Genomic DNA, 12947 nt, shown 5'->3' on the forward strand with positions numbered 1-12947 from the left:
GGGGGCTTCTGGAAGTAAAGCTGCACTGAGAAAAACAGGCTGTGTGCAGATTGTGTGGAGCCCTCCACCTCCCCCAGGGTGACCCTCTCCTCGGAAGCAGGCAGCAGGAGCGCCCTCCTCAGGTCCGGCGCCCGACCCCCGTCCCCAGCACATTCCTGCCCTTACTCTGCCACATTTAGGGAACCGGGGTGCTCTCACTCACACCCTGAGGGGCGTCCCAGGGCATGCCACCCCACACCTGCTTCGCCAGAGCTGGGCTTATCTTCCAACTCCGAGATCAGCAGCCTCGCCCCAGGGGCTTCCCAAATCCCGATGCTCAGGCCATGTCCCACACCCACGGGACAGACTCTGGGGGTGGGACCCAGTGGGTGCCGATGGGCAGGCAGGTTGAGAACTGGCGCTCAGACCCCATCTGCTACCGTGCTCACACACTGGGCATCGAGGGACGCTCCACAAGACAAAGCGCGTCACACATGCCACCGGCCTCTCTGGTCCTGTCCCCGCCTTAATTCCATGCTCAGCAGACAGATTTCCCCTATAAGCCATTATGTGGCCACCAGGCTCTAGTGCCCTGGTCCATTTAGCTGATTAACATAAAGCAGACACCATGCTTGACAAGGTGGTAGAGACACAAATTAGGAGGGCATGATCCTGTCCTTCAAAAATACAATTATGTAAAACGTGTGTACATACAGCTCTAATGTAAGGTCCCATGTGGTTGGGGCTTCGGGAAACTCTGAGGCAGGAAGTCAGGAAAAAAGCAAGACCCATTTTAGCTGGACTGAGCGTATCTCCACAGTTCTCTCTCTCTCTTAGTCTCTCTCTCTCTCTCTCTCTCTCACACACACACACACACACACATCCATCCCCCTCAGCACATGACACCAGGCCATGGGCACAGCAGCTGCTAAATGATTTCCAGTCAAATGAATGAATCCAGTCAGCTTAGTGCCCGCTGGAACCCGCCAAGCCAACATCCGGGAGGCCTTGGCCCCCCTCTGCAGCCGCACGATGCACAGGCTTCTCCAGGTTAGCACCAGCACCCCAATCTCCAGGACCCAGTCACTCCCCACCCCACCCCCATCTCTGCCTGGAAGGGCCCCTCCCCCCACTCATGCAGTGCATAACCGTGGCCATGAGCTCTGCGCTGGTGGTCTGCTTGACTGATTCGAGTCGAGATCTCTCTTTTTCCCTGCAACAAAATCCCTGCTCTTTGGCTGATCCCCCCCAAAATAAGACCAGCTGTGTCTACTTGCCTAAGATCTGGCCAATGAGTTAAGTGGAAGATCTGGCCCTTTCCCCTCTCCTCCCTCCCCCCGGGGCTTGAAGGGACACCGTGGTGTGACACCCCTGCAGACTACATGGACAGGCAGGGGGAGTTTGGGTCCCCAGGCGAACCCTTGGGACAGAGTCTCCTCCTACCACACCCCGCTCTGGACGGGGTGAGCGTCCCCGACAGTGAGCGCCCTGTGTCCTTCACTGCCAGTGGCTCCCACACTCATCACTTGCTCCTGCCTCCCACAACCGCAGCACTGGGAATTCCTTTTTACACTCAGGAGAGGAGAGTGGGGTTACAAAAAGCAGCCAGTGATTGGGCGACTTCTCACGGCAAAACCACCGGCTCCGTAACTCCACCCAGAACCTCAGACTGTGAGACAGGCCTTGCCAACAGCCACAGGGAGGGCATCGGCTTCCTTTTCTGGTCCACACGACTGTGGAGACCAGAAGGGAAACCAGGTGCTTGTCACTCTTGGTCGGTGGCCTGCAGAGATGGGTCCCTTGTGTGCAGTAAGAAGCTGGGGAAGGCATAGAAAGTTACCAGCTCCCACAGACGGGAGCAGCAAGGGAGAAAGGGTGTGGGCATGGGCTCTGGAGCCAGACCCAGGATCTGGGTGACCTCTCCACCTGCTGGTGACCATCACACTACCCACTTCACAGGAGATGCCACTCGTGGCCATCCCAGGGTCCCTGCACAAACCCGCTGAGCCTGCACTCCCCGGAATGAGGCATATGTATGTGACTGTGAGTGTGCATGGTGTGTGCAGGTTTATAGGACTTTGTGCATGTGTGCACAGTGCCTGTGTGTGTATTAGCCTAGTCAGCTGCCCACACCCTCTGCACAACATGGCTTTGTTGGATGCATGCATCTACATGTACGCAAACAGAGAGATTTGCAGGGACTTGTTTGTGTAACAGCTGGGGAAGTCCCAGTTCTGCAGGGTGGACCCGCAGGCCAGAGATCCAGGGAGGCCCCATGTTGCAGTTGAAGTCTGTGGAATTCCCTCTTGCTTGGAGAGGTCAGTTTTTTTTCTTTGAGGGCTTCAACTGATTACACGAGGCTCACGCTCATTGAGGAGACCAATCTTTTTTATTCAAAGTCCACCAATCTAAATATTAATCTCACCTACAAACACCCTCATAGATCCATCTAGAATCATGTCTGACCACGTGTCTGAGAGCTGTGGCCAGCCAGGTTGACACCTGAAATCAGCCATCGCGGGGGGTGGACATTCAGGAATCCATACTTTCAACAACCTCCCCAAGGTGATGTGAAGCCCTGCCAAGTTTGGGGACCACTCTCAGTGAGGAACCTCAAGGTCACTGCCGGTTTCAAGGCTCTCCCTCCACCTCCACAAGGGTCGCTGGCCGTCCTCAGTGGAGTGGAACCAGTCTTCCTCATGTGGGGCCTCGAAGACGTTCCCTCCACGCAGGGCTAAGGACACAGTGAGCCGGGGCTGCTCCTCAGGCCCAGGGCTGCCTGCCAATGGCCACACTCCCTGGCTCGAAGCTCATCTCTCCTTCCCCTCTTCCATAGCAGATATAGTTCTCCAGACCCTGGGAGCTGCTTGAGAATCCCCAGGACATCTGCCAACCACTCAAATCACCAGAAACATCTCACTAAGTCCCTCCAGCATGGCTGCCCACAGACGTCCCTATGGGACATTATCCAATAACAGGGCAGAAGACTCCCAGGCAGCACGTCCAACGGTTCTGCAGATCTGTTTCCTGCTTCAACCCTGTGCCCCTGCAGCCACTTAACGTCTTATTTTGAGTTTCTTACCACCCATCAGCCATGAGCTCCCAGATGCGTCAGTCATTCCATGGACACGGACGCCACTGTCGACCTCCTGGTCCACCCGTGGGCCTCTCACTCCCACACCCACCTCTCTCCAGGCTTCTATTTGCACCGGAAGGACGTGGCTCTGGAGGGCGTGGGCCACTTCTCCCGCAAACTGGCTGAGGAGAAGTGTGAGGAGAAGTGGACACTGAGCGTCCCTGAAAGAAGAACCAGTGTAGCCCTGGGGTCAGACCCTGGACACCGCGGAAGCTGCCTGGGTTCTAGAGAAGAGCCTGCACTGGACCCTTGTGGGGTCAACGTGCCTGGGTTCTGCTTACATGGACCCCCATCTCTGTGACTTCCCAGATGAGCAGATGAGCTCATCCAGAAGCCGGGCGCTCCCCAGGCAAGACTGGGCGAGCATCTCTTCGAAAGGCTCACCCCCAGGCACTATGAGGTGCCTCTGGAGCCCCATAGCCCTTGGGGCCCCCCAGTGGACCCCCATGTTGAGCTTGTGTCTGAGCCTCTCCCTGCAGCCATGAGGCAGCTTTTTAACCCACCCCCGGGGCCCTCACCTAAGCCCTAGACCACATGGAAACAATAAAGTTTTCTGTAGCAGAAAAGAAAAAAAAAAAAAAACCCTCCCAAGACCTCCTACAGCAGAACTTCTGGAAGTGGTTTCTAGCAGAGCACCTTAGAAGACCTACACTGGGGGCAGGGGGTGCACCTGGGGGGCTCAGTCGGTTAAGCGTCTGCCTTCAGCTCAGGTCATGATCCCAGGGTCCTGGTATCAAGCCCCACGTCGGGCTCCCTACTCAGCGGGAATCCACTTCTCCTCTGGCCCTCCCCCTGCTTACACTCTATCTCTCTCTCTCTCTTTCAAATAAATTTTAAAAATCTTAAAAAAAAAAAAAAGAAGATCTTTATGGGGGGTTTCGACACACAAAGTGGTCAGGAACCACCACTTCCACTAATAATAGACACAATAAAGCAGTGCATTGTTTACCGCTTCTGACATGATGCTCGCACACGATTTTGCACAAGACAGATCACAAAACTTTCCTGCCAGTGGTAAGTGTCCTCCGTGGGCAGTAAGTAGAAGTCCTGGGTGTAGCATGCACACTGGCGACAGCAAGGCCGTGCTGCAGTGTTGGAAGGGTGCTGGGCGGCTGACAGGCTCACTCACTAGCTCAGGAACATGTTCACAGCCCTGGCCTAAAAACATGCAGGATCCAAATCCATGACATGGATCTACTGCCGATTTCTGCACATAGCTGGCTTCCAGGGCTGCTTGCAAACAGAACCATGGAGAAGTCCTTTAAGACCCATGGCATGGATGAGGTCACCTCTTTGCGGGAAGTGAGCTAAGACCTCTGTACAGCTGTCATGACAAGAAGAACAGGCAGAGGTGCAAGTCCCCTGCAGACGGTCAGACTGCCCGTGTCTCCCGCATCTACATGAACAGACCACTCACTTTGCACCAGAGAAAGGGAAAGGCTAGTTTTGAAATAATCAAAAATCTTTTCCACAACTTTTGCCAGGAATTGCAGACTATAAACATGGCAGCCTCATTCCCAGGCCTAACAGATGTCAGCTGGGTGAGGGATTGTAGCCTGCGGGGGAAAGACAGAACTCATGCGGAGGAAATGCTGCTCACAGTGGAACAGCCACTGGCACAAGGTAGGGATGTACCCAGCCCAGTGCCCTGAGTTCGGCCCCACAGAGGCATTAGTGATGTGGTCCCTGCCCCAGAGAGCTCACAGCTGGGTCCCTTTCTGTCCAGCCTTGGTGGCCTCGGACTCTCAGAGAAGGGCCGTGGCCATGCCAGTTAAGCGGCCCAGACATATGGCACTGATGTCATCTCACCACTAAGCCCGCGGGTCTCAGTTTCCCCATCTGAAAATGAGGGGTCTGGCCAGATGAACTCGAAGGTCAATTCCAGGTTTAGAATTTCATCTCCTGGTCATACACCGAACATCAGCCTCAGGTCCCACATTGTGCTAAAATCCGGGGTCCTGAGGATGAACAAGACATTGGTGTCTACACACCACATCTTCTTTATCCATCCATCCATTCATGGACGCTTGGGTTGTCTCTGCAACTTGGCTGCTGTAAATAACGCCACGACGAACACAGGGGTGCACATGTCTCCCTGACTTAGGGTTTTCACTTCCTTTGGATAGATAACCTGAATTAGAATTGCTGGACTATAGGGCATTTCTATTTTTTACTTTTGAGGTTCCACCATGCTGTTTTCCAGAGCGGCTGCACCGGTTTACATTCCCACCGATGGGCACGAGGGATCCCTTTTCCATATATCCTCACTGACACTTGCTATCCTGTGTCTTTTTGATGCAAGCTCTTCTAACAGGAGTCAGGTGATGTCTCCTTGTCCAGACCCCTGAATCTTAATCCCCTTCATACAGACACGTGGTAGATTGAATTATAGTGCCATTATGGTGCCAATGAAGCCTCACTATATCCACACCGTTGCCTGTAAGTCCGTAGTCCCTCCCACTCCTGCCCTGTGTTAGGGAAGGTCACTGAGAGGACATGATCAACGGTTGACCCGTGAGGTGGACCCTGGTGATTAGGGCTCACTAACCCTTCCCCTGTCTTTGGAATGTGGGTCCTGTCTTCCCTGTTCCCAGGAGCCCCCCCCCCCACAGCGGGACAGCCTTCAGACAGATGTGGTGCTGGGACTATGTGAACTGTCCATGGGACCAGGCCCCATTAAGGCTCTTTATAAACTTCTAAAACTCGGTGGGTGGATGCAGAGATCCACTCATCTCGTGGCTTCCCAAGACAAGCCGCACGTGTCCATCCCCTCACTTGTGAAGCCGGCCACCTGCCAGCCGGAGCGGCCTGCCTTTCTCCTGAGGCCCTCGCTGCCCTCTGCTCACACCTGGGAGGCTCCCGAGGCACTTTCAGACCAATAACCTGGCCTTGGTCATGTGACTCACTTCAGCCAACAGGACACCAGCAGATCTGATGCAAATCGAATCTTGAAGTGTTTCCAAGCCTCCCGCAGCTTCTCTGTGACACCACAAGAAGGGCCTGGGCACATGCTGGAGGACCAGGAAGGAGCAGAACAGACACCCCCTTAAGCCCAACCAACATGGGGGGAGCCAACCAGGTGACCCATGGACCCACCAGAAATGGAAACTGGCTTAATCCTCTATTATCATCATAATGAAGAACTCAGAAAGGCAGGGCCAACCAGCCTTGGGCCAGAGGAGTCAGAGCTGCTGCAGGGTCCTCTGCGGGTCCTGCGGTGGCCTTGGGAGCAGAGGGAAGGGAGGACAGGGCTCCTGCTCCCCCCACCCCCCGACTTTGGGTTCAGCACCTCCGTGACAGCACCCCTGTTCACACAGCACGTAAAATATTCCATCTTCCCCTGTGACTAACAAGGACTTTGCCACAGAAAGTGACTGGAAATACATTATACATGAGACACAGTTTCTGAACTGGTTGCAAGTGTTGTTCCAGGATATTTTTACTTCTCTTCAAACATTCCCTCCAGGGGTGAACTAACCTAACAAGAAGTTAAATGGAAATAGAAAAGAGTCTTGGAGGACTCCACTGGGCCCCATCCTGACAAGCCAGCCCAGGACAGGGCCCCCTCGGCCCTCTGTGGCTTCAGGGTCTTGTATCTTCCCTTGAAACAGCCCAGCGATGTTACCGGAACTCAGGTTCACAGGTTGCATGTTTCAGAGAACCAACAATTTCCCCAATTTGGGGATTAAAAATGTGGATTCTGATCAGACCTGTCTTCAGATCCCAGCTCCACTGACCTGGGAAGCTTGAGACCCTGGAGGTAAACGTCTCCACGCCCCAGCTTCTCATCTATCAAGTGGGGTTCCAGTTCTTTCTTTTAAAGGCAGACAGTGGTCACTCAGGAAATGTAAGCAGCTCTCAGACCCGTCACGCTTTAGAAACCCTCCAGCCAATAGAGAATTCAGATCTGGAAGATTTCTGAGTCAAGGATGGCATGTCTCTGGTCACTAAGTTTGCGTGCCCCTTTTCACTGCATTACGTCTCTCAAATAAAATACACCACTCCCTCCAGAACCCTGCAGGAAGAACTGCACCAGCCACCAAAAAGGCTGGAAATCAAGTCAGTCCCTTATGGCAGGGATTAGACAAAAAAGGACCATCTTCGCTCTTCTTCCAAGTGGTTAATGCATGACAAATATTGTGATCCCAAGCGACGTGGGTCTTTCTCTCGGTTCCAGTCCGTTAATGCATTCAGTAGCCTCCTCTGAGGTCAAAGAAATGAGGGCAGAGTTTGAAGCCTTCCATTTATAAATGTGTAGAGTCAGCAAACAGCTGATGTCTACAGGCGCAGGACACAATCACTTTTTTAAAAAAGAATCTCCCCCTTATGTAAGTAGCACATGCTTACAGCCATTGCCTTAATAAGGCTGCATAACAAATCATTCCTAAATTCAGTGATAATCAGTCATACTTGCTCGTGCATCTAAAGGGCTCTGAGCTCCAGGTACGCTGGGGTCTGCCTCCCAGGCTCCTTGCACCAGTGGGTTGGCCTTGGTGGTGTCAGAAGTTCAAGACAGCAGGGACACCCAGGACTCTGAAGACAGCAGCACACCGGCCCAACATGAGTGTGGGGGAGGGGACCTGCGCAATCACATGGGAAGGTCATGGGTACAGGCAGGGCTAACTTCAGGGACGGGACCCGTGCAGATGCACATGACCTCACTGACACAGGGGAGGGGGAAGAATTGGGATCAACAGTGTGATCTTCCTACTCGCCAAACGGGCTCTGTGCTGAAAACAGGTCCTCACCGCTCCCCACCTCCTCCAACCCTGCTGGCGGGACCTCATCGTGGAACTCCTGCAGGGGACCTGGGATTCACGGCGTTCAGGTGTACCTCACCCCATGCTGCTGTCTCCGGCCCCGCAGGTGTGTTTCAGGTAAGTATGAAGGGGGAGCGGCACAGGTGGTCACTAGTGGTAACACGCGTGGCCTTAAAACCACCTTGTTCTTTCCAGATTAAAAGCTGGCACACCCGCCCCCTCCCACCAGCCTGATTATATCCCAGGGAACTTGACACCCCAGACCCCCAGGCCCATGCACTCCTCCTCCTCCTCCATGTCCCAGGGCAACTGTTCAATGGAGGAGGGGAGAATTATTCACCCACCAGGGGTTTTATTCACCCACCCCCACAAATATCAGAAACCCACAGCGTGGTTGGAGACACACTTGTGGAGTTTGGGGGGCAAATTGGAGACACACCTAAGTGTCAAAGCCAGAAGGGACATCCCAAATTCTGCTGCAGAGTCCCTTCCCCCTCAGGCAGGCTCTGCCCACACAAAACCGTCACAGACTGTTGTCTAATGTGGCCCGAGGAAGGTGACATTTCATGGGCCCCCAGGGACAACCAAGTCCAGGCTCTGGTGAGCCCTGCTCACGAAGCCCGCTGCTTCTCACACCAACCTGGGTCTCCATATCAGCTCCTTCCCTCCAACCCTTTCCTGAAGGGGGAGACACAGCTGGGCCATCCCCCCGCAGGTCAGCCTCCTCCTCCAGGAGCCTGTGATGAGTCCAGCTCCCAAGCTGTCCTCCACCACGACCCACAGAGCCCGCGTCCCGCTCCAGCGGGAGAGCAGCATGTGAAGTGGCTCTTGCCACGGAAAATGAATCCCACGCGTACGTTGACGCGAGAATCCTACAGTTCAGACAATTACCCGGAGAACACATTTTCTGATAATTAGAGAGCTAAAAACGGATCCACTTTGAAAATCCCTTCCTTCCTCCCGAGAAAGCTGAGGAGGTGGTTTAGCAACAATCAGCCGCGGAGATACATCACATTCTGGGTGTTTGGGGGACAAGTTCCAAGAAATTTCTTGGAAGGTACAGTTCCCAGAAGGTGGCGGGGCTAACCAGACCTGCTGGCCCTCCCCACGTCCCCGGCAAGGACTCCAGCTGGGGAGGCCACCGGCCACGGGCCACCTCACCTGCCTCGGCACTGGGCATGCACACAGGGGTGTCACAGGGCACTCCTGGCAGCCGCCGAGGGTCAGGTGACATGAGGCGTGGGGCAGCTCAGAGGCGCACACACCTGTATCCTCTGGCTGAATCTCAGAGCAGGTGCACGGGGAGGGCTCTGTTCTCACCGCCCCTGAGGTAGAGTTGCACCGAAGGCTGGATGGATAATCAGGGGCAGGGACAGCCTCCAGTTGCCGCAGAAGCCTGCGTAACCCACCGCCTCTCCCATGGAAGGGCTCAGAGCTGGCAGGGAGCAGACGCGGGTCAGGTTACCGCATAGACCCCAAGAAGGGCAGCAGGAGTGGACAGGGTAGGAGAAGCTGTCAGTTAGGGACCTGCCAGGTCAATGGCAAATGCAATAAAGAGTTACATGTGATTTTAAAAATACAAATCTGATGTAAGTAGTAAATGTAGTAAAATATAGTAAATGTACATGTTTCGGGCTCGGTTCTCAAGCAGCACAGGACACGCAATCGGGCACAGCTGTGATACCTAAGAACTTGAAGTCAGTGTTTCCTGTCCTCATGTGTCTACCATGGGCCCTCCTCCCTGATGTTTCCCGTTAACGAGGAACAGCATCTGCATCTGCATGCACCAGAGCAGTAGAGGCCATGGCATGGCAGGGAAGGACCACATGAAAAGAACAAGAAACAAAAAAAGGTACTTGTAGTGTGTTTCCTGGAACAAAATGCCTCCATCTACTGTTGATAGAAATTTATACAAACTGTCTGGAAATTTGCAAATGGTAATGCTAATTCCTGCCCAGCCTCTGTTCTTTCATGGCCTCGGCTTTGACCTTGGGCTATAAGGAGGAGCCTGGCAGAGGCAGCCACTTGCCACTGTTCAGCCAGAGTCCGTGCTGAAGGGTCAGCCAGACTCATGAGATGGGTATGAATTATTACCCTGCAGAAGAATCCAGGAGGCATATTCAGGACAGAAGGAAGGGAGGAATCGTGACAGACACTTAGGGGTCAAACTGGAAGCTAAAGGGGTTACTGGTGTCCAAGATACGACGGGAGAAAATAACTGACAAATTCATGAATTGCCCTTAAAACCAAATGTCATGTGTTTTCTTATATCATCCTCTACTCTGGATTGCTAATATTTTTCACATGTATTTTCCTTATCTGACCACCTCTCCCTGCTGCAACCCACCAGCTGGGAAACTCTGCCACACCGAGGGTCCAGGAAAACATGAACGGACAAGTAAGTAGCTGGGGAAATAAGTAACTGCTTCATTAAGCTTGCTCTTCCCATGAAAGGTGACATTATGGAAGTAGAGAAAAAAATTCAAAAGAGCACAGTTATTGTCCTCCATTAATGTTGGCAGGGTAGTTGTTTCTCTCCTATTCACCTAAGTCTCTGGGTTGACAGATGGCTTCCCCATGTCCCATGTGCTTTGAACAGAGACTGGGGATGTCCTTTGGTTCCAGGCAATGGGCCCTGCTTCCTTGACCTGCCAGCAGCTGTTCCCTGCACTTTGCCGCAGAAAGCAGGCACAGGCCTGACTGGGGGGCGGCAGTTGCTCTGCCGCAGGGCCTCCCTGGTTATGTCAGAGAGGCATGCTAAAAACCAAGTGTGAGTTGCATGTGCACATGTGACCATGCGTGCACATGTGACCGTGCATGCACACATGACTGTGCATGCACACGTGACTGTGCATGCACACGTGACTGTGCATGTACACGCAGGCTTCCCAGACACACTTAGGGCCACTGTGACTGACCACCCATCCATTCAAACAACTCTCCCAATGCTTGGCTTCCCCTTCAACAACATTTCCCGTCCCGGTCGTAAAACACTCCCAGTGACACTGTCCATCAGACTGCAAAGCTGAGTGACAGGCTGAAACCTCAAAGGAAACCCACCATCTAGTTTAAAATGTCCCTGAGTGCAGCACCAGCCAGGAACAAAGGCTGCGAGGGAACCTGAGCTGGAAATGTCATCCATCATCACGCGAAAGGAAAGAACCTCTAAGTCCAACCAGAGGGCACCTGCAAATATCCAGCACTGCCTGTCACTTTGATTGATGGCCACACTTCTAATGAGCTCCTTTTATCTCTGGAGGTTTCCAACCAACATAAGGCTCCGTTGCTCCCCTCACCCCCTCCCCTGCCATTTGCCTTTTCAGGGAGACAGCGCCGGAGCAGGCACTGAGCCTCACTTGCCCCTTCCACTGGGTGACCAGCCACGCCCATGGGAACATCCATCCCCAGGCGTGGAGCTCCCGCACTGACCTTTCTCAGGAGGAAGCAGATGCGCTCGATGTTCCTCAGCCGTTCCCTCTATCGGGGTGCACAGGAAAGAAGAAGAGGGGAGGTTAGATGCTCTGCTGAAGGAACGTGAGCAGCCCCCACAGTCAGCCCCCTGGGAGAGGAGGCAGAACCCCCCTGAGGCCTGCAGGCTCCCTCCCAGCAGCTCCTAACCAGAGTTTTTGTTCATAGCACTCAATAGCAAAAACAACAAACAACAACAACAAAAAAAAAAAACCCACAAATAATCCAAATGAAAATATGCAGAGGATCTGAACAGGTATTTTTCCAAAGAAGACATACAGCTAGCCGCAGGTACATGAAAAGGTGGTGGTCACTGACAATCAGGGAAATGCAGATCAAAACCGCAGTGAGCGGTCACTTCACACTTGTCAGAATGGCTGTTACCCACAAGACAAGAGACAACAGGTGCCGCCGAGGATATGGAGGACAGGGGACCCTCATGTGCTATTGCTGGGAATAGAAATTGGGGCGGCCGCTACAAAAACATTCGGGAGGTTCCTCAGAGAGTTAAAAAACAGAACTACTGTATCATCCAGCAATTCTACTTCCAGATGTCTCCCTGGAAGGGATGAAGTCACTGTCTGGAAAAGGTATCCGCACTTCTGTGTTCATGGCAGCAACATTTATAACGGCCTGAGTGTCCCTGGATGTTGTGTATGTATACATAAATACACACCATAGCGTACTACACTACAGTAGACTCTCACACTCACGGTACGCACACAGGAATATTATTCAGCCATAAAAAGAAGGCAATCCTGCCATTGCCAACTACGAGGATGGACCCTGAGGGTTCACTCAGCGAAATAAGCCCGAAAAAGACAGTACCTTATGATCTCGGTTCTACATGGAATCTAAAAACAAAATAAAACAACAGAGCAAACTCACGGAAAAGGAGATCAGGTGTGTGGTTATGAGAGACAGGGAGCAGGGGAGAGAGAACTGGTTGGAGAGGGTCAAAGGTACAAACTTCTGGTTAGAAGACAACAAAGACCTCGGGGCGCCCTCGAGGCTGAGTCAGCCCTCCCGGGAAGACCGCCCACCCACTTTCTCCAGAGCACAGATTAGAGTCTAAGGTAAGGGAAATTCTCTGCCATTGAGTCTATTTTTCTAAAGTGAGGGCATTTAGAGGAAGGAATCATCCCACTAAATTAGACACCAACAGTGCCCCCAGGCTAAGAGGTTTCGAGACATCAAAGTCCATCCCCGGAGCCTGGCTCAAGGGCTGAGAACAGGAGCCCGCATCCAGGCGGGAGGTGATGGTCACGTCACACAAACACTGCATGCCTCTGCCCCTTTCCCGCAGTGACTTTCTTGTTTTCCAAAGCCCCTCTGAGCACAGCTGCAGCATCTGCCAATGCTTCATTACAACGCAATTTGGTGACCATGGACGTGAAGCTAATGAACTTGCTCACGTATCTGAAGAAGACAGGTGGCTGGGCCACTTGAGCTTCCCTAATTGAATCATACCGTGATTCCTTTGCATCTGTTAAGCCCTGAGGAAAGAGCCCACATCAGGACAAATTAGTGTTCCCATGGCTGGGAAGACAGACCATGTCCTCTGCAACAAACCCCATGTGTGTCCACACACATGTGCACACACA

The 12947-nt window shown here is 53.1% G+C and overlaps 1 protein-coding gene across 1 annotated transcript in view; it reads right to left on the bottom strand.

The window, feature by feature from the left end:
• Positions 1-12947, bottom strand: part of CNIH3 (cornichon family AMPA receptor auxiliary protein 3) — a 91893-nt gene that overhangs the window by 28838 nt on the left and 50108 nt on the right. The window contains exon 3 of the mRNA XM_032319105.1: positions 11305-11352. Within this exon, the coding sequence (XP_032174996.1) occupies positions 11305-11352 (48 nt within the window). The remainder of the gene's footprint in view (positions 1-11304; positions 11353-12947) is intronic.

The sequence above is a fragment of the Mustela erminea genome, chromosome 17, assembly GCF_009829155.1.
Source record: "Mustela erminea isolate mMusErm1 chromosome 17, mMusErm1.Pri, whole genome shotgun sequence".
NCBI classification, from domain to species: Eukaryota; Metazoa; Chordata; class Mammalia; order Carnivora; family Mustelidae; genus Mustela; species Mustela erminea.